Source organism: Malaclemys terrapin, chromosome 3 (assembly GCF_027887155.1).
Source record: "Malaclemys terrapin pileata isolate rMalTer1 chromosome 3, rMalTer1.hap1, whole genome shotgun sequence".
Classification (NCBI taxonomy): Eukaryota; Metazoa; Chordata; order Testudines; family Emydidae; genus Malaclemys; species Malaclemys terrapin.
This window is the reverse complement of record NC_071507.1, coordinates 205,484,070-205,511,265: the sequence shown is the minus strand read 5'-3', so window position 1 is coordinate 205,511,265 and position 27,196 is coordinate 205,484,070. Positions and strand designations below refer to the sequence as shown.

At 58.7% G+C, this 27,196-nt stretch overlaps 1 protein-coding gene across 1 annotated transcript; it reads left to right on the top strand.

Moving 5' to 3' along the window:
• The first annotated feature begins 1,031 nt into the window (after positions 1-1,031).
• On the top strand, positions 1,032-18,890 carry LOC128834307 (exostosin-1-like). The gene is given in 15 exon segments (XM_054022915.1): positions 1,032-1,124; positions 1,637-1,698; positions 6,283-6,376; positions 6,554-6,661; positions 9,070-9,189; positions 11,531-11,663; positions 13,620-13,738; positions 14,294-14,389; positions 14,712-14,801; positions 15,512-15,545; positions 15,548-15,647; positions 16,261-16,432; positions 17,510-17,691; positions 18,141-18,307; positions 18,712-18,890. Coding segments are annotated over 15 exon segments (1,749 nt in total).
• The last annotated feature ends 8,306 nt before the right edge of the window (positions 18,891-27,196 follow it).

Sequence of the window (27,196 nt, the reverse complement as noted above, 5' to 3'; positions counted from 1 at the left end):
AACCTATCCTGGAAAATGATCCCTCACTCTCACAGACCTTGGGAGGCAGGCCAGTCCTCACTTACAGACAACCCCCCAACCTGAAGCAAATACTCACCAGCAACTACACACCACACCACAGAAACACCAACCCAGGAACCAATCCCTGTAGCAAACCTCGTTGCCTACTCTGTCCCCATATCTACTCTGGCGACACCATCAGAGGACCCAACCACATCAGCCACACCATCAAGGGCTCATTCACCTGCACATCCACTAATATTATATATGCCATCATGTGCCAGCAATGCCCCTCTGCCATGTACGTTGGCCAAACTGGACAGTCCCTCTGCAAAAGAATAAATGGACACAAATCGGATATCAAGAATGGTAACATACATAAGCCAGTAAGTGAACACTTCAATCTCCCTGATCATTCTATTACAGATTTAAAAGTCACTATCATTGAACAAAAAAACGTATGAAACAGACTTCAAAGAGAAACAGCAGAATCTGGGCTTGAATAGGGACTGGGAGTGGCTGGCTCATTACAGAAGCAGCTTTTCCTCTCCTGGAATTGACACCTCCTCATCTATTATTGGGAGTGGACTCCATCCACCCTGATTGAATTGGCCCTGTCAACACTGGTTCTCCACTTGCGAAGTAACTCCCTGCTCTCCATGTGTCAGTATATAATGCCTGCATCTGTAACTTTCACTCTATGCATCTGAAGAAGTGAGGTTTTTACCCACGAAAGCTTATGCCCAAATAAATCTGTTAGTCTTTAAGGTGCCACCAGACTCCTTGTTGTTTTTGTAGATACAGACTAACACGGCTAACCCCTGATACTTGACATCCCTCTGGAATGGCGTTCACCAGCATAACCCCTTGGAGAATGGCATGAAATTGGAGTAACACCACAGTGAATCAGGCAGGTGCTGTGAGGCTCTGGATGGGATGGGTCCCCAGACCGGGTGTCTGTCTGTCAACATCCACTGGCCACTATCAGAAGACATGATACTGGGCTAGATGGACCTTTGGTCTGACCCATTATGGCCACCATCTTCTACCCTGGCACTGTTCCATTCAGAGACAAGGAGAGGAGAATGTTCAGAAGAAAATCTGATGAAGCAATTCTCCGCTCGGTATGACTAAGGATACCTCCATTGACTGTACACATTCACACAGCATTACTCGGGCCTGCATTTTATCAGGAGAGTCGCTACATTTGATGCAAAGCCTCAACTGCTGGAGGCACGTGATTAGATGAGCCTCTCCGCTTCCATGACAACAAGAAGTAAGTTTCTGGCATTCATGGTTGTTCAGAAAAGAAAAAATGTGACCCAAGTGCATCCTAAAGCCTGAAAACCCAGAAGGTGAATAAACAGAACCCAAATGTATTATTATTATTATTATTTTAATCATGGTTTTGGAACCAATCTCTCGATTTCTGGGGGACCTGACTCAAGATTTTTTCTAGGTTAAAACAATAACTCGAACATCACGTTTCATGGCTCATTTCCTGCGGTGTGTTCCTGGGGCGCTACAGCCTTCTCGCGGGAGGTGTAGCCTGTGGAGTGTGCAGCATTGTCAGGCTAATTGTCTGCTTCGGGAGGGGAGCCATGCATCTGTAACGCTGTCATGCACTGCAAACCAGTCTCCTGCCGCCAGCATCCGAGAGGATGAGCCCAAGAGGATTAAGCAGGCCCTAGAGCTACAGTGAGTGTCTGATTTGGATGATCTTTTCCATCTGAGCCACATTCTGTGATACCTGCCTAGGAGAGATGTGTCTATGATGCATATGAACATTATCGTATATGACTTTCCTCCCCTTCTTAGCTGGATGCTTAGAGCGTCGTGCTGACCCAGCGTACTCCGCAGAACTCCACGGAGTAATTCCTGAGTGATATTGTGTGTGTGAGCCCAGAAACAAGCTCCCGGGATACACAGCTGAGCTTTGCAATGCTGCTGTTTGCTCTTCTGTGCAGGTTTCTGTTGCATTTTGCAAACTGAGCTAACATCAGGGATTACGGAGCTCCTATTAATACCAAAGACACCACGAGCTCCAAGATGTCACTACATGAGGGGCATTTGGCCTTGGGAGACCTGCAAATATTCCAGCATCAGGGAAGTGTCTCAAGAGTGTCATATGTGAGGTAATTGTCCTGTTCTACTCGGCACTGGTGGGCCTCATCTGCAGTACTGTGTCCAGTTCCAGGTGCCACACACTATGAAAGATGTGGACAGGGCCGGCTCTTCCATTTAGGCAACCTAGGTGGTCGCCTAGGGCACCAGGATTTGGGGGGCGGCATTTTGCTGCCCTTGGCGGCAATTCGGCGGTGGGGGGGTCCTTCCGTGCTCCGGGTCTTCGGCGGCAATTCTGCGGCGGGTCCTTCACTCACTCCGGGACCCGCCGCCGAAGTGCCCGGAAGACCGGGAGCGCGGAAGGACCCCCCCGCTGCAGAATTTCTGCCGACGACCGGGAGCGTGGAAGGACCCCCTCCTAGGGCGCCAAAAACCCTGGCGCTGCTCCTGGATGTGGACAAATTGGAGAGAGTCCAGAGGAGAACAACAAAAACTGATCAAAGCTTTCAAAAACCTGACCTATGAGGAAAGGTTAAAAAAAGGGACATGTTTATTTCTAAGAAAAGACGACTGGGGGGGTGGGGGGAATGGATAACAGCCTTCAAATACGTGACTGGCTGCTATAAAGAAGAGAGCGATCAATTGTTTTCCATGTCCATTGGCGGTAGGACAAGAAGTCATGGGCTTAACCTGTGGCAAAGGAGATGTAGGTTAGATATTCGGGAAAGTGTTCGAACTCCAAGGGGAGTGAAGCTCTGGAACTGGCTGTGATGGAGCAGGGAGCAGGGCAGATTTGACCTGGGAATGTTGCAGGGGGGTTGCAGTGGGGATGGGGGACTTCCCTTGAAGGAAGTTACCTGAGCTGTAACCTGAGCCAGGAGGGGGTGGGGAGAATTAACACCTTCTGCCCGGGAGACTGAACAAAGGAGAGGAGGAGCTGGGGGGAGGGGGAAGAGAGGAGCTGCAGGAGGAGTTTTGGTTTGGTTTCAGTTTGAGCTGGGTGGTGCAATGCAGGGAACCCCAAGCTGGGGTCTAAGCTCCCTGAACCTCCCAGAGGGACCTAATTGAGGGGGTCTGGTTGTACCTACACGCTCTGCTTGAGACTGTGTTCCTGTCCTTAAATAAACCTTCTGCTTTACTGGCTGGTTGAGAGTCACAGTGAATCTCAGGAAGAGGGGTGCAGGGCCCTGACTCCCCCACACTCCACGACAACTGGTGGCAGCGGCGGGATCTACTGCACCCCGTGGACGGCGCTTCCTGCAGTAACTGACTGGGGAGCAGTAAAACGAAGGGGGATTGACGGGGACCAGGCGTGCTGAAGAGTGGGAGAGAGACGGTTATTACCCCTGGGAGTGTGTGACCAGCGAGAAGGACTTTTGCGGTAACAGGGTCCCCCGGGGGGATCGCAGCGAGTGGTCCCAAGGGCGGAGGAGTCTGCAGCTCGACCCTGGCAGAGAGGTGGTGACCTCGAGAAGGGCTGGCACACTAGGGGTCCCCCTGGGAACTGTGGGGAGCTGTGAGCACACAGGCCGGTGAGTGGCCAGCAGGAAGATGTATGCCAAGCGGCTTAAGAGCGACCTGGTGGAGCTGTGCAAGCAGAGGGGGCTGTGCATTGGGAGGCTCACCAAAGAACAGCTCATTGCCCGGCTGGAGGCGGAAGATCGCGCGAATGAACTGATCCCTGTGTCTCAGGGAAGCAGCCTGGCAAATGCAGCGCAGGCACCAGTGTCTGTCCCAGCTGGGAGTGGTCAGCCGGCTGCTGAGGGCTTCCCGAGACCCCTCCTTCCTATGCCTAGGGGAAGGGTGGGGAGGAGCCCAGCAAATACCGAGGGCGCCGTGACCCCCCCGCCAGCAGGGGATCCTCCTGGCGAAGCTCGCCGGCCAGCAGAGGATCCTCCTGGCGTGTTAGTGATGTCGTGCCCCAAACGCCCGACTCGGCGGCCTGGCCTCTCCCGCCCATCAGCTGTGGGGTACCAGGTGTAACGGGCAGGGCCCCAGCCCCCCTGCTTGTTGAGGGTGAAAGGAGCAAAACAAGTTGAACTTCCCTGACAGGCTTGAGAAACAGACCTGGATGGTCTCCAGGACCCCGTGGCCCCTCCATTGTGAGGGGCTGGGCGGCAAAAGAGGCTGGGCTCTGTGGGCAGGTGTTTTGCCCGGGGCTGGGTGGCGCACGAGGGTTCGGGAGTCAGGGTGGCATGGTGCGCAAGGGCTCTCGGCTGGGCTGGCAGCGTGCGAGGGCTCTGGGTTTGGGGGACAGTGGGCGAGGGCTCTGGGTTCAGGGGGCAGATGGTGAGGGCTCCGGGTTCGGGGGCAGTGGGCAAGGGGTCTGTGTTCGGGGGGGCAGCGGGCGAGGGCTCTGAGCTGGGGCAGCAGCATGCGAGGGCTCTGGGGTTGGGAGGCAGCGTGCGAGGGATCTGGGTTCAGGGCAGCGTGCAAGGGCTCTGGGTTCGGGAGGCAGCGTGCGAGAGCTCTGGGTTCGGGGGCAGACTGCGAGGGCTCTGGGTTCAGGGGCAGCGTGCGAGGGCTCTGGGGTTGGGGGGCAGCGTGTGAGGGCTCTGGGTTCGGGGGCAGCGTGCCAGGGCTCTGGGTTGGGGGGCAGCATGCCAGGGCTCTGGGTTCGGGAGGCAGCATGCAAGGGCTCTGGGTTCGGGGGGCAGTGGGCAAGGACTCTGGGTTCGGGGGGCAGTGTGCGAGGGCTCTGGGGTCGGGGCAGTGTGCCAGGGCTCTGGGTTCAGGGGCAGTGGGCGAGGGCTCTGGGGTCGGGAGGCAGCGGGCGAGGCCTCTGGGATCAGGGGACAGCGGGCGAGAGCTCTGGGGTCGGGGGGCAGCGGGCGGGGGCTCTGGGTTCGAGGGGCAGCGTGCGAGGGCTCTGGGTTCGAGGGGCAGCGTGCGAGGGCTCTGGGGTCAGGGGGCAGCGTGCCAGGGCTCTGGGTTCGGGGGGCAGTGTGCGAGGGCTCTGGGGTCGGGGCAGTGTGCCAGGGCTCTGGGTTCAGGGGCAGTGGGCGAGGGCTCTGGGGTTGGAGGCAGTGGGCGAGGGCTCTGGGTTCAGGGGACAGCGTGCAAGGGCTCTGGGGTTGGAGGCAGTGGGCGAGGGCTCTGGGTTCAGGGGACAGCGTGCGAGGGCTCTGGGGTTGGAGGCAGCGTGCGAGGGCTCTGGGGTCGGGGGCAGCGTGCGAGGGCTCTGGGGTCGGGGGCAGCGTGCAAGGGCTCTGGGGTCAGGGGGCAGCGTGCCAGGGCTCTGGGTTCGGGGGGGCAGTGTGCGAGGGCTCAGGGGTTGGAGGCAGTGTGCAAGGGCTCTAGGTTTGGGAGCAGCGTGCCAGGGCTCTGGGGTCGGGGGGCAGCGTGCGAGGGCTCTGGGGTCAGGGGGGCTGCGTGCAAGGGCTCTGGGGTCGGGGGCAGCGTGCGAGGGCTCTGGGGTCGGGGGCAGTGTGCGAGGGCTCTGGGGTCGGGGGCAGCGTGCGAGGGCTCTGGGGTTGGAGGCAGTGGGCGAGGACTCTGGGGTCGGGGGCAGCGTGCGAGGGCTCTGGGGTTGGAGGCAGTGGGCGAGGACTCTGGGGTCGGGGGCAGCGTGCGAGGGCTCTGGGGTCAGGGGCAGTGTGCGAGGGCTCTGGGTTGGAGGGCCACCTTGCGAGGGCTCTGGGGTTGGAGGCAGTGGGCGAGGGCTCTGGGGTCGGGGGCAGTGTGCGAGGACTCTGGGGTTGGAGGCAGTGGGCGAGGACTCTGGGGTCAGGGGCAGCGTGGGAGAGCTCTGGGGTTGGAGGCAGTGGGCGAGGACTCTGGGGTCGGGGGCAGCGTGGGAGAGCTCTGGGGTTGGAGGCAGTGGGCGAGGGCTCTGGGGTCGGGGGCAGCGTGCGAGGGCTCTGGGGTCAGGGGCAGCGTGCGAGGACTCTGGGGTCGGGGGCAGCGTGGGAGAGCTCTGGGGTTGGAGGCAGTGGGCGAGGACTCTGGGGTCGGGGGCAGCGTGGGAGAGCTCTGGGGTTGGAGGCAGTGGGCGAGGGCTCTGGGGTCGGGGGCAGCGTGCGAGGGCTCTGGGGTCAGGGGCAGCGTGCGAGGACTCTGGGGTCGGGGGCAGCGTGCGAGAGCTCTGAGTTCGGGGGGGCAGCACGTGGATGTGGAGCCCTGCCTGAGTCACACCAGCTGGCACCGGCCGAGCTAGTCAGACCCCCAACGTGTGGGCTCTGCTCCGGCCGGCGCCTGACTCGTCTCCCCGCCCCACAGGTACGATTCCCAGGAGCTGATGCACAACTCCAGCTTCTGCCTGGTGCCCCGGGGCCGGTGCTTGGGGTCCTTCCGCTTCCTCGAAGCTCTCCAGGTAAGCCAGGCCCCGAGCCAGGCCTTGTCCCCACCCACGACACCCCCGCGCTGCTCCCCCACCCCGATCCCAGCCACGTGGCGCCGTCTGTCCCGGCTGCTGTGTGCACCTGCCGCTGGACGGACAGACGGACGCACGCCCCTGCCTGGCTCACCCCGCCCTGTCCGCCCTCCGCAGGCCGCCTGCATCCCCGTGCTGCTGAACAACGGCTGGGAGCTGCCCTTCTCCGAAGTCATCGACTGGAACAAAGCCGCCATCATCGGGGACGAGAGACTCCTCCTCCAGGTAGGGGCCACGCGCTCGGGGGGGCAGCCTGACTCCCCGGCCCCTCTGAGACACTCCCCGCGTGGCAGGAAAGCCGCCCCTGCTCCCGGCTCCGTGGGCCTGACACGGGGTCCGGCTGGGTGGGTGAGGTGGGGAAAGCCCTTTAACCTGCCCCCCAGGGCCACCATCCCCATCAACTGCAGCCCCCAGCCGCCCGCGCCGCATGGCCCACCCTTCCGGAGGAGAGCGGGAGCGAGAAGCAGCGTGTGAAGGAGGCAGGATCGGGTGCTGCGCTCTCCCCAGCGCCGGGGCACCGGTGCCAAAGGGCAGTGCCAGGCTGGGCTCGCACCCAGACCGGCATCATGGGGAGCTGCAGGGCACCTCGGTGACTGGCCCCGAGCCAGACCTGGCTTCTTCCTACCTTGGTACCAAGGCACAGAGGGGTCCTACAATCCCAGCTCTGCTCTCTGAGCTCTCTGCCCCAGAGGCACGGGCACCGGCAGAGCTGTGTGTGGGGAGCCCAGGGCTGGGGTAGCAGGGGGCTGTGGGGCGGAATTGGGGGCACTGGCAGAGCTGTGTGTGGGGAGCCCAGGGCTGGGGTAGCAGGGGGCTGTGGGGCGGAATTGGGGGCACCGGCAGAGCTGTGTGAGGGGAGCCCAGGGCTGGGGTAGCAGGGGGCTCTGGGGCGGAATTGGGGGCACTGGCAGAGGTGTGGGTGGGGAACTCAGGGCTGGGATAGCAGGGGGCTGTGGGTCGGGATTGGGGGGCACTGGCAGAGCTGGGGGAGGGGAGCCCAGGGCTGGGATAGCAGGGGGCTGTGGGTCGGGTTTGGGGGGCACTGGCAGAGCTGGGGGAGGGGAGCCCAGGGCTTGGGTAGCAGGGGGCTGTGGGTCGGGATTGGGGCACCGGCAGAGCTGTGTGTGGGGAGCCCAGGGCTGGGGTAGCAGGGGGCTCTGGGGCGGAATTGGGGGCACTGGCAGAGGTGTGGGTGGGGAGCTCAGGGCTGGGGTAGCGGGGGGCTGTGGGTCGGGATTGGGGGGCACTGGCAGAGCTGGGGGAGGGGAGCCCAGGGCTGGGATAGCAGGGGGCTGTGGGTCGGGTTTGGGGGGCACTGGCAGAGCTGGGGGAGGGGAGCCCAGGGCTGGGATAGCAGGGGGCTGTGGGTCGGGTTTGGGGGGCACTGGCAGAGCTGGGGGAGGGGAGCCCAGGGCTGGGATAGCAGGGGGCTGTGGGTCGGGTTTGGGGGGCACTGGCAGAGCTGGGGGAGGGGAGCCCAGGGCTTGGGTAGCAGGGGGCTGTGGGGCGGGATTGGGGCACCGGCAGAGCTGTGTGTGGGGAGCCCAGGGCTGGGGTAGCAGGGGGCTCTGGGGCGGAATTGGGGGCACTGGCAGAGGTGTGGGTGGGGAGCTCAGGGCTGGCAGGGGGCTGTGGGTTGGGATTGGGGGGCACTGGCAGAACTGGGGGAGGGGAGCCCAGGGCTGGGGTAGCAGGGGGCTGTGGGTTGGGATTGGGGGGCACTGGCAGAACTGGGGGAGGGGAGCCCAGGGCTGGGGTAGCAGGGGGCTGTAGGTCAGGATTGCGGGGCACTGGCAGAGCTGCGTGCAGGTGAAACATGCCAAGATCCTGCCTGCATTCTGCCAGCCGGATTAATGCTGCCCTTCCATTGGTTTAGAAGCATGCCCCTCCCCTCTGGCCGGCTGGGCCCTCTCTTGGGGGACGCCCCTGCCAGGCCCCTGTGACTGTGGGCCCAGGTAGGTACAGCCCAGACGTAACCACAGCGGGCTGGACCAGGAGAACATCAGCCCCTAGCCGTTCCTAAGGCCCCCGTGTGCTCCGGGCTCGCCCATCCGAGGGGGGCAGAGGGGGCTGCAGAGACCCAGCCCCCTGCTATCCCAGCCCCAACTCCTGGAAAAGCGGCGACCTCCCAGGCCATGGGGGAGTCTGAGAGCAGCATGAGGGGCGGGGCGGCTGTCCCACCCCACACCCAGCCTGCTGCCGGAGCCGGTGCATGTATCTGGGGCAGCAGGGCCCAGGGCTGGGGCATGGCTCCGGATAGTCCTGTTCCCATCTCCACCACTCACTCAGGGGGTAAGTTCAGGCCGCTCAGCGCCCGCCCACCCTGGGCCTCCCTTCTCCTCTCTGTGAAATGGGCACAATAAGACCAGTCATGGGCAACCACCTAGTGAATGGTACAACGTGCGATCGACGACTCTGTGGGCCAGATCTTCTAGGGCTCAGCTCCCCCAGCCGGGGTCAGATTCCCCGGCCAGCTCGGGGGGTTGGCTGCTGAGCTCTCCAGCCCCACATCAGCACATCCCCCCAGAGCTGCACTTACCCAAGAGAGACCCCGGCCAGCTGGCCACGTCCCTGGCTCTGGGGGTCATCTTAGCCCACCACCGACCTTCCCTCACCCCCCCGCTCTCTTCCAGATCCCCTCGATAACCCGCTCCATAGACCACGACAAAGTCCTGGCGCTCCGGCAGCAGACCCAGTTCCTGTGGGAGACGTACTTCTCCTCGGTAGAGAAAATCGTGCTGACCACCCTCGAGGCGAGTGCTCCCGGCTTTGTGCGCTCCTCGGTTACAGACATTGTCCCCTCACTCGGGATGGGGGAAGGGCTGGTGGGGGAGACAGTGGGTCTGGTTCGTGCACTGGAACGTGGAAGAGGGCAGGAGAATGGCTTGAGTGGGAGAACAGGAGAGGCTCAGCAGGGAGGAGTGGATGTGCCGGCGTCTTGCTCCTTCCCCTTGGAGCATTGTGGGAGGTGTTTACGGTCTGCCCAAGACCCAGGCACTGCTTACCTCTCTCTTACGTTCTCTGAGCTTAATCTCAGAGGGGGAGAGGGGTCAGCAGTGCGGAGACGGCGCTGCTGGGTCAAGAGAGCTGTCACCCAGGTCAGGATCTGTGATCCTGTGTGGAGGTGCAGAGCTCATCTGCTGACTCATCCTGGCAGTCAGAACAAGTGGCTCCTATGAGCTGCAGCCATGACTAGGATGGGTTGCGTGTCTGGGGGTGGGGGGACTAGGCGATCCCTGCGGGGAAATATTCTAGAACTGCCAAGCTCAGGGGACAGTTCAGGCTGAGGTTTAGGTGATAGGTGATGAGGTTGTTTAACAGTGTGCGTGCGCCCAGGGGAACCCTTACCAGCGTACGGGAAGTTCATGCATCCATGCGTCCCTGCCCCAGGGCACCGCTCCATAGCTCCTGGTGTGGCGGCTCGGGCAGGGCCTTGGGGAGCTAGGACAGAGGTGGCCAGTTCCCAGACCCTGCTGTGGATTTTCTGGCAGTCTGAAAAGCGCGTTGGGATCCTCGGGGCTGGGAGGTGACACAGAAATGCAGCTGTTCCCTGCAGCAAGGGCACTGGAAGGAGACTAGGGGACAAGGCCCTTGTCTAACTTCTCCCATCCAAAGTGCTGCCACCTGTGAATGAATAAAGCCTCACCATCATCCCCATTGTGCCGGTGGGGAAACCGAGGCACAGAATGACCTGCTCAGGGCCGCTAGGGGTCAGCGGCAGAGCCAGGATAGAAGCAGCGCCCTGGGCCCAGCCCGCACTCTTTGCAGAGTTGCTGGGCTGTTCTGTGCCTCTCCCAAGCTCGCCCTGGCCCAGTGAGAGGCGAGTGAGGCCAGCAGTGGCTCTCTGGGATGCGGTCTGGTCTGTGGCAGGCGGGGAAAGGGCTCCTCAGGGCTACGGGCCGGTTATCTCTGTGCTTCGTTCGTCAGGCAGTTGGGGGCCCAGGCTGCGCTGCGGGGGGTCAGTGGCCGTAGGAAGGAACGTTGCAGATTCTCAGCAGTGCAGAAAAAGTCCCCAGCAGCTGCCAACCCAGCTGGTGTGTTCGCTGCCTGGAGCATCGCGGTGCCCAGGGAGATCAGGGTACCTGCCGCAGCGTTACCGCCGGCTGGGAGAGGCCAGGCTGGATCCACACTACAGGCCGAGGAGCCGGCGCAGGGGGCCGGGCGGTGGGGAGACCTCGGGTGGTTTGTAGTTGCCGGGGTACACCCGTCACAGGCTGAGGCCACCCCTAGTCCCCAGCCCCAGGCCTCAGGGTGGGCCCCTCAAGCTGGCGTGCGGCCATATCCCAGCCAGTTCGTCTCGGCTGCACCAATGTGATCAGAGCCCTTGGCCCCGTGTAATGGCTCCCGCTCGGCTGGGGCCCTGCACCGGCAGATCTCAGTGGGGGCTCGGGGCCTGGTGCCAGGCGCCGTACAGACCTTTCAGTGAGAGACGCCTGCCCAGGCCCACAGAGCTCCATGTAGACACAACGGGGAGGGAAGCCAGCCAGAACCAGGCGGATGACGAGGGCCCAGTGACACAAGTGAGCAGTAACCGTCGCTCGCTGTCAGCCTGACCGTGGCTGTGCAGCAGTTTGGAGATCTGGGAGACCCGGGTTCAGTTCCCGCTCCCCAGCCACCCAGTGTGACCCTCAGCAAGCCTGCTGCCAGCTCCCCGCGGGGCCGTGAATCCCCAACGCTCACTGCTCCGACTCGCTCCCCTGGCGTCCAGCAGTTGATCGGCACCAGCTGGCCTCCCCTCCAGTCTAGACCCCTCTAGGGTCAACCTTGCCCAGCTGACTGGCGACGAGGGGGGTTAACCTGCGTCTACACTGGGGAAAGGTCGCGGCTGTGCTGGGGCCAGGTAACACGTGTTCGCTAACCCCAGATTAACCCACCTCGTCTCCTAACCGAGACAAGCCCAGTGGGGGGCAGGAGCCCAGCCCAGCTCTCCAGCCACTAACAGAGATTGCTGTGGCGTGTGGCCCAGCGTGCTGGTTCCCGCCCTGGGGTATATGGGGCAGAGCTGGAGGCGGGGGCAGTGCAGCGTCCATGGCTGAGCCTCGCAGGGGCCCATGGTCAGTAACGCGGCTCCCCCGGCCCCCTGTTTGTTTTCAGATCATCCAGGACCGAATCCAGGCGCACGTCAGCAGGAACCACGTGATGTGGAACGTGCAGCCGGGCGGGCTCTACGTGCTCCCCCAGTTCTCCACCAGCCTCGCCGACTTCCCCTTCTACTACTTCGCCCTGGGTAGGCGGCAGCGACGGCGAGAGAGGCCAGGCCCTGGGAATGGGCACGGTGGGGCTCAGGCCTGGCTAGGCATCGGGGCTGGAGTCCCTGGTTCCCAAGCTGGGCTGGGAACCCCCAATGGGGTAACAACCTGTGGGCTGAGCAGAATATAGAGGGTTTGTGGATTTCGGGTTTCTCCTGGTGGGGCCGTGGGGCCCTCAAGCTTTGGCGCAGTGAGTTACAGCGGGTGGGGGTTGCTCAGGAGCGGCCCGGGGCAGGAATAGCCGGTGGGGGGGGGGCACTGCTGGTCAGGACGGGGCAGCGGAGGTGGAAGATGAGTGGGTCACGCCCACAGCTCTGCAGCGCCTCCTGCTGTTCCAGCCCAGCCTGTGGCAAACGGGCTTTTCCCGCGGATAGCTGGGGAGGAGCCGGCTGGAGAGTCACTCCTGAGTCAGCCCCACCCTAGAGAACAGCTGGAATTCAGGGAGGGGCGGTCACGGGCCCCGTGGTGCCAGTGCCAATGGACCTGGCCCATTTTACAGTGTCCAGCTCCGCCGACCCCCCCACCCCCTCCAGCTATCCCAGTCCTGGGCTCCCCACACACAGCTCTGCTGACCCCCTCAGTCCTGACCCACAGCCCCCTGCTACCCCAGTCCCAGGTGCCCTTCATACTGAATCTTCCCCATCCTGCCATTCCTGTCTTCCTGCTCCCTTTTATCTCCCTTCCTACCTGCAGCCGCCGGCCAGCCCCGCGTGCTGGGGGGCTGCTCAGCTGGTGGCAGGCTGAGGATTGACGGGAGGGGATCGGTTCCTGCAGGGTTTGCGGGTGTCTCTGCTGGGGGAGATCGGCCCTTCCACCAGCTCACGGATGCACTTTGCAGACACTGACCTCCCGGCTGCACCTAATGCATCAGCCCTGGGGTTGGGGCTAGAACTCGTACAGTGACGCCACATCCCCTTCTAGTGGCCGGTCCCGTGAATGGCGTTACCCCGTTAGCTAGAGTGGCAGAGGGCTGATGGGACAGATCCTGGGTTCAAACCCAGGGTGTGTCTGGTGTCGCTCTCTGATCCCCGGCACGTAGGCTCCTGGTTTGTTTCAGGATCCAGCTTAAAATTTCCAGCCTTTTCTAAACCAGCCCTTCAAAGGGAGGCAAAAATAGGGGCCTGCCTTTTGTGTGCTGTGTCTGTCTTAGGGTTTCACCGTGCGGCCCATCACCCTCGGATCTGGGCACTGTCCACATAACATCTATAGCACTAGTGACATCCCTGCCAGACACCAATGAGTCCCTGGCACGCTCCCTTTTCAGGATCAGAACTCTGCTGGGGGGGTTAGTTTTTGTTTCAGATTTTATGAATTTCCCCCTTTTCCTCTGACATACGAAGAAGACCAGAAAGGGGGTTTTTAAGTGTTTTTTCCTGCTTCTTTTCCATTAGAAAGCCAGGTCTTGTCTAGCTGGAACTCTATGAGCATCACAGGGGCCTGAAAGTGGAGGGATTGGGAGGGGAAGGGTGTTTTAGTCAGATAGCTCCAGACTTGGTTTTTATCACCCATCCATTGCCCAGACACCACTTGGGAGAAAGGATGTCTCTGTTAACGACTGACATCTGGTAAAGACGCTCTGGGGGTGAAAGAAAAGCTTGACAGCCCGACCCCTCCGGCTGAGAGAGCAGGGGGCGCAGAGCCCAGCCCAGCACTGAGGACTGTTTTAAATCTCGGGATTTTTAAGCCAATCTCCTGATTGTGGGGGCTGACTCCTGAGTACATGGGGCCGGTGATGCTGCACCCTCCCCTCCCCCCCCCGCCCCCACGGCCAGGCCCTGAGAGAGCTGTGAACTCCTCCGTCCATCTTCTCCGCCCCAGCCCTGCCCAGCTGCCGCCGGACTGTTCCCCTCCCACTCCTGCCTGCCATGGGCCCCTTGTCCCTGAGCTTGGCTGGGAGCCCGGGCCAGTCCGAGCCGGGTCGTGTGTCATTGCAGGGCGAAGCCCGGCCAAGGAGTTCACCTCCGTCATCCAGGCCGTGTCGCCGCTGCTCTCGCAGTCCCAACCCATCGTCAAACTCATCCTGGCGGTCGCCAAGTCCAAGTATTGTACCCAGGTACGGGCCCACCTGCCGGGGGAGGGACAGGGCGCCACCTCCTTGGGCCTTGGCCTCTGGTCTGATCCCTGATCCCAGCCACAGTGGGAGCTGTGCCCCTCCACCCCAGGGTGGGGCTGGGCGAGAAAACCATAGCGGGAGTGAGTCCAGGCTGTGCCGGGGATGGAGGCTGGGTGGTAGGGGATGGGTCCAGGCCATTCCAGGGATGGAGGTTGGGGGGCGGGTTTGGCCCAGGCTATGCCAGGGGTGGAGACTGGGCGGCGGGGTCAGTCCGGGCCCTTCCGGTGATGGAGGTTGGGCAGTGGTGTGGGTCTGGGCCTGTCCCTATAGGCCCCTGGGTGTGTCTGGCTGAGGTGCTGTCCCCGCGGGTGTCTCTGCCCAGGCCATGCACCGTGCTGACCAGCGTGATGGTAGCCCTGACTCTGCCCTGGGTGTGGACGAGACCGGTGGTGCTGGCTGGTCATGGCTGACACTTGGCAAAGGTCTGAGCCCGGGGCTGGTCGGGGCCGTAACCCGCCCTGCCATGAACCCGGCCCTGCCCTGTCCCTGCTGCAGATCATGGTGCTGTGGAACTGTGAGAAGCCCCCGCCCCCAAGGAGCCGGTGGCCGTCCGTCCCCGTGCCGCTCAGCGTCGTGGAAGGGGAACACAAGGTAGGGGGGCCCTGGGGCTGCAGCGCTGCTGAGGGCGGGAGGGCAGGAAGGGGAGCAGTGGCTGGGTTTGGGGTGCGGGGGCGTGGTCGCAGTGGCTGGGATTTGTGGGTGGGCGTGGTCACAGTGGCCGGGGTGGGGGCGTGGCTGGCTGGGATTGGGGGCGTGGTCACAGTGGCCGGGGTGGGGGCGTGGCTGGCTGGGATTGGGGGCGTGGTCACAGTGGCCGGGGTGGGGGCGTGGCTGGCTGGGATTGGGGGCGTGGTCACAGTGGTCGGGGTGGGGGCGTGGCTGTCCGGGGTTTAATTGCTTTCCCCTTGCACAGACCATGAGCAGCCGTTTCTTTCCCTACGAGCTCATCCGGACAGACGCTGTGCTGAGCCTGGACGAGGACACCATCCTATCGACCAACGAGGTGAGGCCAACGGGGGGGGTCCAATAATCCCCATTGTCCCTCCCTGCAGGACTGGGGCACATCTCAGAGCCGGGTGCGGGAGAGTCCAGGGCTGGGATAGCCCCAGGGGCTGGCTGGGGGCAGCATTGGCAGAGCGGGAGAGGCGGGAGGAGGGGCACCGGCAGAGCGGGGTGGGGCGGAGGCTGGGGCAGGTCTGGAGGGCCCTGCGGTGCAGCGACAGAGCTGTGTACTGGAGACTCACACAGCATCTGCCCGTGCTGCACCTGGCCGTATCCCACACTGCTCATCGGCTTCTCACAGCAGGTCAGACACTGGGATGCAAAAGGAAGCAGCATTTGGGAACGGCCCGGGCCTAGGGAAAGCAGAAATTTCAACTCCATGCCCAAGCAGGGGCCGGAGAAGTCTCTGATGCCTGGTGACGGGCGACCTTATGAACGCTGATAGCAGCAGGGCTCCTCTGGCCATGGACAAATGGATCTGCTCCAGCAGGGGGCGCTGAGGCTCTCAGGCCGCTGCCCCCTAGGGCTAGGCAGACCCCCAGCCAGAGGTTCGGCCCAGGACACCGTGGGCTGGGCGAACGCAGCTGTATTAGCCACGGATGGCGGGGCAGGGTCAGTGCCGGGGCTGCCGTGCCAAGCCTGGCTTGTTAATCCTGGTTTCGTTCCTTTCCCGTCTTCCCCCCGACCTGCCCCTGCCATCGGGGCCTCCAGGTTGACTTTGCCTTCACTGTGTGGTGCTGCTTCCCCGGAGCCATTACTGGGACAAGAGCAAAGGCTGGTGGGCGTACACCTCCAAGTGGACTAACGAGTACTCCATGGTGCTGACCGGGGCAGCGTTCTACCACCGGTGAGCTGGGGGGCGGGAGGGAGGGGGCAGTGCATGCGGCCAGGAACCCGGCTCTGGGCAGGAAATCACATGGAGCTGGGGGCTGCATACGATGTGCTGCTGGCAAGGCACAAACGTTTGCCTGGCCTGGCAGAGCACTGGGCAGCCTCCGGCAGGCACCAGCTGCGAGCGCTGGCTGTACAGCAGGGCCAATGTACAGAGAGACTAACACGAAGCAGTGGGCTCCCCGGGGACACCCCTGCAACCTCAGCTCTCCCGAACGAGGGCTCTGGCTGAGAGCAAAGCCTTCTCCGTAACCTCCCGCCCTTTGCAAGCCTTGTCACCCCATTGCCACCCCCACCCGGCTAATGGGGAGCCCCAGTGCAGACGGGCTGCTGGCTTTGCAGGGTCTCGCCTCTCCCTGCTCAGAGCAGGTCTCCCTGATGTGGCCACCCTTGTGCTAGCAGCTCCAGGAGCATCTCCGGCCAGAATTACTCTTGGGAAGACCATGGGCCAGATCTGTCGCTGTCGCGTCTCTGTTGCCTTGGGAGGAGACCCACCGGGGCCAATTTGGCCGGGGGTCTCGCCCCCCTGGCACTCGCTGAGCGCTGCCTGTTTGCCCTCTCCTTGGCAGGTACTATCATTACCTGTACACCTTCTACCTGCCCGCCAGCCTGCACAGCGTGGTGGACCAGATGGCCAACTGCGAGGACATCCTGATGAACTTCCTGGTTTCCGCGGTCACCAAGCTCCCGCCCATCAAAGTCACCCAGAAGAAGCAGTACAAGGAGACCATGATGCAGCAGGTTGGTTTCCTGGCTGCCTCAAATGCATGGAACTGGAGATGGCCCTCGGCACAGAGAGCCCGTGCCAGCCTGGGGATCCAGCCCGAACCTCCCTTGTGCAGCAGAGAGCCCTGCCCCTGCCCCTGCCCCTGCCCTTGCCCCTGCCCCTGCCCCTGCCGTGGGCGCCCTGCGCTCAGCCCCAACACGCCCTGGGACAAGGGTGATTCCCCCGCTGCGTGGGGAGGGGCTTGGGGCTGGCGCGTGGCTCAGAGTCCAGCTCTGTCCTGCTGCCGTTACCTTTCGGATCCCTGCGCTGCCCTCCTGTGGCACCGGAGGTTGTGGCACATCGAAATTGAGCTAATTTCCCCAAAGCAGCTGGGGGCCCCGGCGGCCTGATTCTCAGCGGTGCTGGGCACCCGCCGGGGTCTGAGGATCAGGCCCAGGCACCAAAATCGGAGGCTGCTGCTGAAAACGTTGGCCACAGCCTCGGCCAGCTCAGCTCCCGGCCCTTCCCGGCATGTGCTGCCAAACCTCCTGAATTACCTGCTGCCCAGGCAGCCCGCGGCCGAACTGCTCCCTCCACCCAGGGGCAGATTTCTGGGGTGACGGGGGCATGCCGCATGGTGCCGAATGCGTTTGGGGCTGGCTGTCAGGACACCCGGGTTCTGTGCCCGGTGCGGGGGCTGGTTTGCTGGGTGAGCTCACCGGGCTGCGTCTGTTTCCCCGTGGCTGGGATGGGGGTGGTGGGCAGCGCATTGCACGGCTGGGCAGTGAAATCTGTCACGATACGATTCGTATCTGGCCCCTTCATTGCAGCCTCCTTGCCGTGGTCTCTGTCCTCCCCACAGCCTCCTGAGGTAGGAAGGTGCTGTCAATGGGGAAACTGAGGCAAACAGACTCACCGGAGCAGGGAATTAAAGCTGGGTTACCCATGGCCCTGTCTAGCGCCCCCCACTGGGCCACCCCTCCTCTGACAGGCTCCGTTATCCCTGCAAGGCCGCTGTGCTCTGGGCGTTTGAGTGACGCCCCAGAGTTCCTGCATGGTCAGGGACCTCCCGCCTTTGCACTGAGGGACTCTCTCCCACCTTCCCTCCCCAGGGCTCCAAGACGTCCCGCTGGGCCGACCCGGAGCACTTTGCCCAGCGCCAGGCCTGTATGAACTCCTTCGCCAGCTGGTTCGGCTTCATGCCCCTCATCCATTCGCAGATGCAGCTGGACCCCGTCCTCTTCAAGGACCAGGTCTCCATCCTGCGCAAGAAGTACCGGGACATCGAGAGGCCGTAGAGCTGCCGAAGCTGCAGACGGAGAGCAAGGACGGGGTGGGGGACCCCCCCAAAGGAGCCTGCGGAGAAGGGACTCTCTCTTGGGAGCCACGGAGGCTTGGGCTGAGGGGCAGGGCCGGGCTGTGGGGCACAGGCAGGGGAGATGGCTGATGGGCCTGGCTCTGGGGTTAACCCGCTGGGGACAGTCGGAGGCTCGGGAATGCAGAGCGCAGAGCCCAGGAGTAGTTCAGTGACTGATCGCTCGGAGGTTCGTGTCACTGTTTGGTTCTGGTTTTATCGCTTTCAAGCTAAGAATCGTGCCTCCTCTCCGGGCCCCCGAGCTGGGAGTGCAGACGGAGCCGCACCGAGACATCCCGCTCGGCCGCTCCCTTGTTTGATCTTTAGCTGCCTTTTACTTTGGTCACCCAGCAAGGGCTCAAAGCCCTTTTCCTCTGGGTGCTTCGCAGACGACGACGTCCCTGCCTGCAGGTCCGGCTGACCAGAGAGCGGCCGGGGGACGAGCCTCCGCGCCGGGCAAGCGTGGGAGCCCAGGGAATCCGTGGGGTAGCCGAGTGCACTGCCCTGCGGTCCCCAGGCCGTGCCCAGGCAGGAGGGAGAGATCTGAGTGGGGCACGTGGGGCTGCCAAGCACTGAAGGGGGGCAGGGAGCAAAGCCCCAGGGGTGTCAGATCCCCCATCCCACGCTCGCAGGGGTGGTAGAGAAGGGTGACACCGCTCCGTGTCTGCACCAGCTCAGGGCTTGACTGAGGATCCCCGGCAGGTCGTTCTGCATCTGGACGAGGCAGGGGGGACATGTCCCCTCCTTCCCCCTTCCAAGAGGTGTCCCCACTACATCCCGCCAGCCCCTGGCCATGGGGGATCCCACAGCAACCCCCAGGAGATCTTCAGCGCCCCGCTCAGCCTGGAGGCAGCTCCCCCATCTGAATCTCCCCTGGAACGGCCGGGAGGAGGGCTGGCGAGGGCGGCTGAGCTGCAGGCATGAGGGTCCCGGCCTGTGTGCCTCATCGTCGCTCTCCAGAGGTCAGTGGCGGCGTTGTTCCAGCCGCCTCCAGCGTGCGCGGCAATGAGATGCGCAGCGACCAACGATGGGCTAGCGCGACCGAGCTGGTGGGCCGGGCAGGCAGGTGCCGGGGTGAGGCCTGCTCCTGCCCGGAGCTGCCTGATGAAGAGTGGGGAGAGGACGGGCCAGAGCCCTAGGGGCCAGAAGCCAGGTTACTTACAGTGAAATAACTGGGGCCTCCAGAGAGCAATCGACCGCAGGGGTCTGCAGGAGAGGGGGAGGAAAACCTCTTGCCGTCTGCCCCTCCCCTTCTCAACAGCTCTGTCCGGCCCTGCTCCCGTTAGAGTCCTCAGCAGGCCGGGATGGAAGTAGCAAGGGGCTGGCTCTAGGTGTCCTCCCTCCCACCTGTCCACGGTGCCGGCAGCCCTGTCTCCCTGCCCGTGTTCAGCCAAAGGTGTGGGCAGGAGATTGGGTGTGAGAAAGGAGATGGACTCCCCGTCCCACCCCAACACTCGGGTTAAACGTGTCTCATGCAGCAGCAAAATCGGTACATTTTATAGAGACTCCGATGTAAAAACCCCTCCTAGGAATACCTGTAAATGCCCATTTTGTATCAGAATTTGTTGAATTAAACTGAACCGAGAAGTTTTCAAGGGGCCTGTGCTGTGGTTTCTGTTCAGGGCACTGCCACAGTCTGTTTGACCCCAGCCCCGTATCGCCCGGTCAGCTAAAACCTTGGGAAGCTGGGGGTGAGTGGCAGACTCAGGCCAGAGGAGTGACATCAGAGTTCAGCCAGGTTCTCGTCCTGCCCCAATCGGTGCAGAGCGACCTGGCCCCTCCGCTAGCACGGGGACGGGACGCGAGTCTCACACGCATGAGCTGAGCCCTCAGGGCCTGTGACGGAGCAGGGAGCAGGGCAGATTTGACCTGGGAATGTTGCAGGGGGGTTGCAGTGGGGATGTGGGACTTCCCTTGAAGGAAGCTACCTGAGCTGTAACCTGAGCCAGGAACGGGGGTGGGGAGAATTAACACCTTCTGCCTGGGAGACTGAACAAAGGAGAGGAGGAGCTGGGGGGAGGGGGAAGAGAGGAGCTGCAGGAGGAGTTTTGGGTTGGTTTCAGTCTGGGCAGGGTGGTGCAATGCAGGGAACCCCAAGCTGGGGTCTAAGCTCCCTGAACCTCCCAGAGGGACCTAATTGAGGGGGTCTGGTCGTACCTACACGCTCTGCTTGAGACTGTGTTCCTGTCCTTAAATAAACCTTCTGCTTTACTGGCTGGTTGAGAGTCACAGTGAATCTCAGGAAGAGGGGTGCAGGGCCCTGACTCCCCCACACTCCGCAACAGGGCCAGCGGCACATTTCCTCGGTTCTGATGGAGGTTAGCTGTGCCGCCGAGCCCCAGATCCTGCCGTCCGTAGTTAGGCAGAGCTCCCCAGTGAGGGGCTGCAGGAGCCAGCCCTGGGCGGGGCCCCATGGCTTAGCAGGAGGGGCTTTGTGCGATTTAGGCCTCGTGTATGCTAGAGAGTTTAACCGGCAACAGTTCTGCCTGCAGACGGCTACTGCCAAGGCTCTTTCAGCAGAGGGAGTTAACACTTGGGCCCTGGACGCACGTGGCATCAGATTGTAGCTGCAAAAGACATGGCTCCGGGAGCTATCCCAGCGTCCCCTGCACCACCTTCTGACGCAGTGCCTTGTGGGGAATTTTGGCTGTGTCTTGTGGGATATCCTCACTCCTCATAGGGAATTTGGGACCGTGGGGTCGAATCCCATAAATCCTTTGGTTCCATCCCATAATCTTCTCTTATTCGCTCCCGGACTGGTCTATTGGCATTAATAGGGTTCCAAAGCCAACTTGGGGTCTCGGGGATCAAGGCCACCCTTTGCTCCCCTGGCTCATGAAGCCTGACACCGAGCTCCCGGACAGCAGCAAGAAAAGATTTAACTATCTCCTGAGGCTGTAGACTGGCCTTCGGGAGACTGAAGGGCAGGGAATGTGTCATGACGAGGCTCTGTCTCAGCGAGGAAAATGTCCAGTAGTTATTGCTGCCTGCTGCACCTTGCATAACATCCGCCAGCCCAAGGGGGAGCCCCCCACTGCCAGGTGGGGGAGTGCATGGACAGGCTGTGTGTTGAACGTGAGCTCGGCCCGTTACTAGGCTGCTGCAAGGGCAGCGCCAGGCGGGAAGCTTTATGAGTTCACTCTGGCAGCACGCACGAGCCAGACGTGTCCCAGGTAATATCCTGGTTGGCTGGCCAGTGATGTTACCTGACATGCAGTGGTAAGTTTGCAGTGTGTGTGAGGGTGGTTACGGGCAAGTCCCCGTGTTCCATATGCCTCAGTTACCCAGTATCTCTATTGCCTTGAGAACATAAGAACAGCCGTACCGGGTCAGACCAAAGGTCCATCTAGCCCAGTATCCTGTCTACCGACAGTGGCCAATGCCAGGTGCCCCAGAGGGAGTGGACCAACAGGCAATGATCAAGTGATCTCTCTCCTGCCATCCATCGCCACCCTCTGACAAACAGAGGCTAGGGACACCATTCCTTACCCATCCTGGCTAATAGCCATTAATGGACTTAACCACCATGAATTTATCCAGTTCTCTTTTAAACGCTGTTATAGTCCTAGCCTTCACAACCTCCTCAGGTAAGGAGTTCCACAAGTTGACTGTGCGCTGCGTGAAGAAGAACTTCCTTGTATTTGTTTTAAACCTGCCGCCTATTAATTTCATTTGATGACCCCTAGTTCTTGTATTATGGGAATAAGTAAATAACTTTTCCTTATCCACTTTCTCCACATCACTCATGATTTTATATACCTCTATCATATCCCCCCTTAGTCTCCTCTTTTCCAAGCTGAAGAGTCCTAGCCTCTTTAATCTCTCCTCATATGGGACCCGTTTCAAACCCCTAATCATTTTAGTTGCCCTTTTCTGAACCTTTTCTAGTGCCAGTATATCTTTTTTGAGGTGAGGAGACCACATCTGTACGCAGTATTCGAGATGTGGGCGTACCATCGATTTATATAAGGGCAATAATATATTCTCAGTCTTATTCTCTATCCCCTTTTTAATGATCCCTAACATCCTGTTTGCTTTTTTGACCGCCTCTGCACACTGTGCGGACATCTTCAGAGAACTATCCACGATGACTCCAAGATCTTTTTCCTGACTTGTTGTAGCTAAATTAGCCCCCATCATATTGTATGTATAGTTGGGGTTATTTTTTCCAATGTGCATTACTTTACATTTATCCACATTAAATTTCATTTGCCATTTTGTTGCCCAATCACTTAGTTTTGTGAGATCTTTTTGAAGTTCATCACAGTCTGCTTTGGTCTTAACTATCTTGAGCAGTTTAGTATCATCTGCAAACTTTGCCACCTCACTGTTTACCCCTTTCTCCAGATCATTTATGAATAAGTTGAATAGGATCGGTCCAAGGACTGACCCTTGGGGAACACCACTAGTTACCCCTCTCCATTCTGAGACTTTACCATTTATTCCTACCCTTTGTTCCCTGTCTTTTAACCAGTTCTCAATCCATGAAAGGACCTTCCCTTTTATCCCATGACAACTTACTTTTCTTAAAAAAAGAACAGAAGTATTTGTGGCACCTTAGAGACTAACAAATTTATTAGACCATAAGCTCTAATAAATTTGTTAGTCTCTAAGGTGCCACAAGTACTCCTGTTCTTTTTGAGGATACAGACTAACACGGCTGCTACCCTGAAACCTTACTTTTCGTAAGAGCCTTTGGTGAGGGACCTTGTCAAAGGCTTTCTGGAAATCTAAGTACACTATATCCACTGGATCCCCCTTGGCCACATGTTTGTTGACCCCTTCAACTGAGAGATCTGCAGCTCTGAATTGTGAAACAAGAGAAACAGCGACGCTGTAACAGAGTAGAGCTTTATTTAATGTGCTGTAAAACACAGCCAGAAAGGAAGCAAAAAAGGATCCGCCCCCCCCAAAACTAGAAAATTAAGGGCAGGTGCTGACTGCGCTCAGCAGCATCGCAGGGTGCAGGACACACGATAAAAGCAGTTCCTGTTAGGGGCTGGTTTGACAGTGGCCTCGGTCGGGGAATCCTCCAACTCCAGCTGAGCTGCAGACTCTGCCATAGCGCTTGCCGGCTGGACAGACACAGAGTTTAAATGCAGAAGGGACTGTTAATGATCTAGTCTGACCTCCTGTCTGAATAGATGGAGACGTTCACCCAGTCACTGCTGTATAACAAGATGTAATGGGCAGAAGTTGAAGCTAGACACATTCAGACAGGAAATAAGGTGTGAATTTTGAACAGGGAGGGGAATTAACCATTGCGGTGACTAACCAAGGGCCAGGGTGGATTCTCCATCACTGCCCATTTTAAAATCAAGACTGGATGTTTGTCTAAAAGATCTGTTCTGGTTCAACCAGGAATTAATTCAGGACCATTCTCTGGCCTGTGCTATATGGGGAGGGGGGGGAGGGGGGGAGGGTGTCAGGCTAGATGGTCACAGTGGTTCCTTCTGGCCTTAGAATCAATATCTTTGTGATGGATTGTCACCCCCGGGGTGCAGGCTGGGAGCTATGGGAACTGCTGTGCCCCTTTATTCTCCTCGCTGGGCTGGCCCTTTTCCACACTGCTTGGTTGGAGATACAGCCAGCCTCCCCAGGCCCTGTTATCACCCACCATGACAGTAGGTGGCAACAAGCCTGTGTTAACCAAGCTGAGATTTGCCCCAGCCACTTCAGTCAAAGGTGCAGTGGTTTAGATCAAGCAAAAAACAAGTTTATTAACTATAAACTGATAGATTGTAAGTGATTATAAGCGATAGCAGACAGACCAAAGCAGATAACCTAATAAATAAACAAAACTGCAAACTAATCCTAAAATATCAGAAAGATTGGATATGAATTAGCAACTTCTCACGCTGGCTGATGGTACAAGCAGTCCACCAGGTTTCCATACACAGGGTAGAAATCCTTTTAGCCTGGGATCAGCACTTCCCCCAGTTCAGTCTTTGTTCCTCAGGTGTTTCCAGGAGTGTCCTTGTGTGGGGAATGAGGCCACTAGATGATGTCACACTTCACCTTATAGAGCTTTAACATGTAGGGGGAACCCTTTGTTCCAAAAACTGTTCCCAGCCCAGTTTGTGGAAAAATACAGGTACCCAAAATGGTGTTCAGTGTCACATGGTCTGGTCACATGTCCTTGCTGAGTCGTAGCAGCCATTACTTACTGGCTGGCTGAAACGTTACAGGAAGGCTAAATTCTTCTGTAGCCCTTTGTCTTTGCTGATGAACCATTAGCACTGTCTGGCTTCTTCACTGTTGTGCCCGCTGTGGGTATTTTCCAAAGGAAGCACATTTGAAATACAGATACCTAGTTAACATTCATAACTTCAGATACAAAAATGATACATGCATACAAATAGGATAATCATATTTGGCAAATCATAACTTTTCCCATGACACCTTGCAATGTGTACAAGAGGAGTCATGTATCATAATCATATCATAATTATACCCCCATGATGAATATGGGATATGGTGTCACAATATTAACCCAATAACTTGTGTTTGATATAAGAATGAAGGGCAGGGCAGGGGCGGGGTCAATGTTATGACTTTGCCAATGTGCCAGTTAGATTTCTAACAAACTAGAAATCTAACAAACTAGATTTGCCAATCGGGTCAGTGGTATAGCCAATATTGGAATGGAATTTAATTAGGGTAACCCCTTTATATTGAGGCCAGGGAGAACTAGCTATTAACGTGAATACCGGGATCTTTCCAGGTCTACTTGTACCTTGAACGGCACTTTCCAAAACACTCAGTTCTTAGCCAGTCAATAAATATATTAATTCACAAAGGCCCACAGAGGTCTCTAATCTACAGTGTTATAGATCAAGTGCAGAGTTCAGAGGTACAAGGTGGGTACTAAATACAATACTGTCTTGTAAGTGACTGACACAGACAGGATTGACGCCAAGCAGTGACACAGAACAACAGGAATCACCAAGATTTCTTATTACATTTACTCATCACCAGTTACCAGTTCTTTAGAATCTCCAGTGCATTTATTGTGCTTTAGGTCGGTCTCCAAGGAGTCAGGATATTCTTGTTTAAGCCTGGAAGCTTCTTGGGGCAGGAGCTGTCTTTTTGTTCTATGTTTGTACAGCCCCTAGCACCATGGGGTCCTAGCCCATGACTGGGGCTCCAAAGCACTGAGATAATTCTCTTAGGCCAACCTATATAGTCTTACAAAGGAGGACCACGCACATAGCATTGCGTAGTTAAAATGCAGCATATGGTTACCTGTGGTCTCACTAGCCAAAGTGCAGCATCCGCAAGGGACCTTCCAGTTACTTCTGTTAAAGAACACAAGGAGAAATACAGTCGCTTAAATAAACCTCACCATGGTAACCCGGGGAAAGGGAAGAGCCTTTCATGCAGCCAAGTATCCAGCAGCACTTCTCAGTCCGCAGCCTTTTTGTGGGTTCAGCAGAACTCCAGGATACCACACGGTGAGCTCAGGTTTTAGGGTTTGCGGTAGGACTCTTGTCAAAGGGGCTCAGATTTCAGAACTCTGTTTCTCTGCCACGTCTGTCAATGTCCAGTAGATGGCAGCAGTGTATAACAAATATCTCTGATTCATTCTCTCTGCAGAGACTATTGTGTGGGGGCTATTCGAAGTGTAAGATAAATAGCTTTATACCCTTGGGCCTGACATAAAATCTCCCCAGGACACGCAGCTCCTTACCTGAAACCCCTTATGTGGAGTGTGTTACAGTCTCCTTGGAATGCCCCAAACCTTCTGCCTGCTTCTGCTTTAACACAGAGCCCAACAGACACCATTCAAAGGCCTTGCTCTCTTGCAGCCGCTGGGCCAGGCTTCAGAGTAACAGCCGTGTTAGTCTGTATCCGCAAAAAGAAGAACAGCAGTACTTGTGGCACCTTAGAGACTAACAAATTTGTTAGTCTCTAAGGTGCCACAAGTACTGCTGTTCTTCTTTTTGGGCCAGGCTTGTATTTATGCCAGGGATTGAGAGGGGAGGGACACCGGCTGCAATCACACATGTATTTCTCAGCTCGTTTAGTTGGTTGCTAATGACCTCCCCATTGCAACAGGGCATAAAGGATACCCGATTCCAGCAGAAGAAAATCATGTGGGCCCTCAGGGTTCAGTGATCAGGGGAGGAAAATATCCCGAGAGGGTCTGTTGGGGGAAAGGCTGCCCAGGCTGGCTATGGGGGGGTGAAGATCAGCCGGGGACATGTGGTGGCCAGCAAGCCACAAATGATTTAGATTTTCTGTTCTGGGTTGAAATTAATAATTAGCCCAGCTGCAGGTGAAGTCCCTTCATTCCCCAGAGTGTCTCCTGGCTTAGTGACCTGATTCCCTTTCAGAGGCTGCAGCCAGCGGTCAGGACTTACCCTTTCCTGGACACTCCATGTTGGTTCATTTTTAGCCTGGCTGTAAGGTGCGCACCAAGACCAGCTTAGCTCCGTTCCTACCGGCTCAGACAGGGCATCACAGATCCCTGTGCTGCAGGCAGATGTAACAGGCTGTGGGAGCCAGGGCTACAAGCCAGCGCCTGCCATTCTAAACCTACAGGCCCCTGCCAGCTGGGTTAATGCAGCTCTCCTTTGCTTGGTGGAGAAACCAGTGAGGGCTTCTCCTAATATCTTTCATGCATGTGTGTCTCCTCCTCCATGCATCCCTTGCTCACGGGAATGAGGCCCACCTGCTCTGAAGGACAGGGTCTGAATACCAGTTCTCTCCCCACAGCCCGTACACACTGAGAAAGCAGGAAACTGGCTGCACCTCTTTGACCACTGCCCACAATCCAAGCTGTCTCCAGAGGTGATAAAAACAGCAATTTGGGGGTGAAGGCTCTGACGTAGGGGCTCAGGAGACCTGGGTTCTGTTCCTGGTTCTGCCACAGCTTTCCTGTGCCTCAGTTTCCCTATCACTATAAAGGGGATAATACTTCCCTACCTCATGGTCTGTGCAATCTGTTTGACATAGCACACTCAGATACCACAGCAATGAGTGCCATAGAAGGTCTAAATGAGTCCGTCCCCCTGACCTGCCTGGATTTTCCCCTTTATGTAGCAGATTTAACAAGCTTAAATCCGGCTCAATGGGAGATTTTTGCTTGAACATATTGAAGTCTAAGCCCCGGGGAAAGATACCCTGGAGAGCCGGTTGCTCACTAGGGACACCTGTTGGTGACCAGGGAGAAGTGCAGCCCAGAACCCCAGGTGACAGAAGCTCCCTGAAGGAGGGAGCTCTCTGCTGCCATCTGCTGCTGAGCAGGGGGAACTGACTGAATGGGCTGGGCCTCATTTGCATTTCAGCTGTGTGATAGTTTGGGGCATTTTGGTCAATATGCAGTTAAGTTTAGAGTTCAGGGGTGATCAAACATCATTACCCCTGTCAGGTAACAAAAGAGCAAGAGACCTGCATCAAATATGCCTGGGGTGAGGGGTCACCCTAACCAACCCCACTCTGG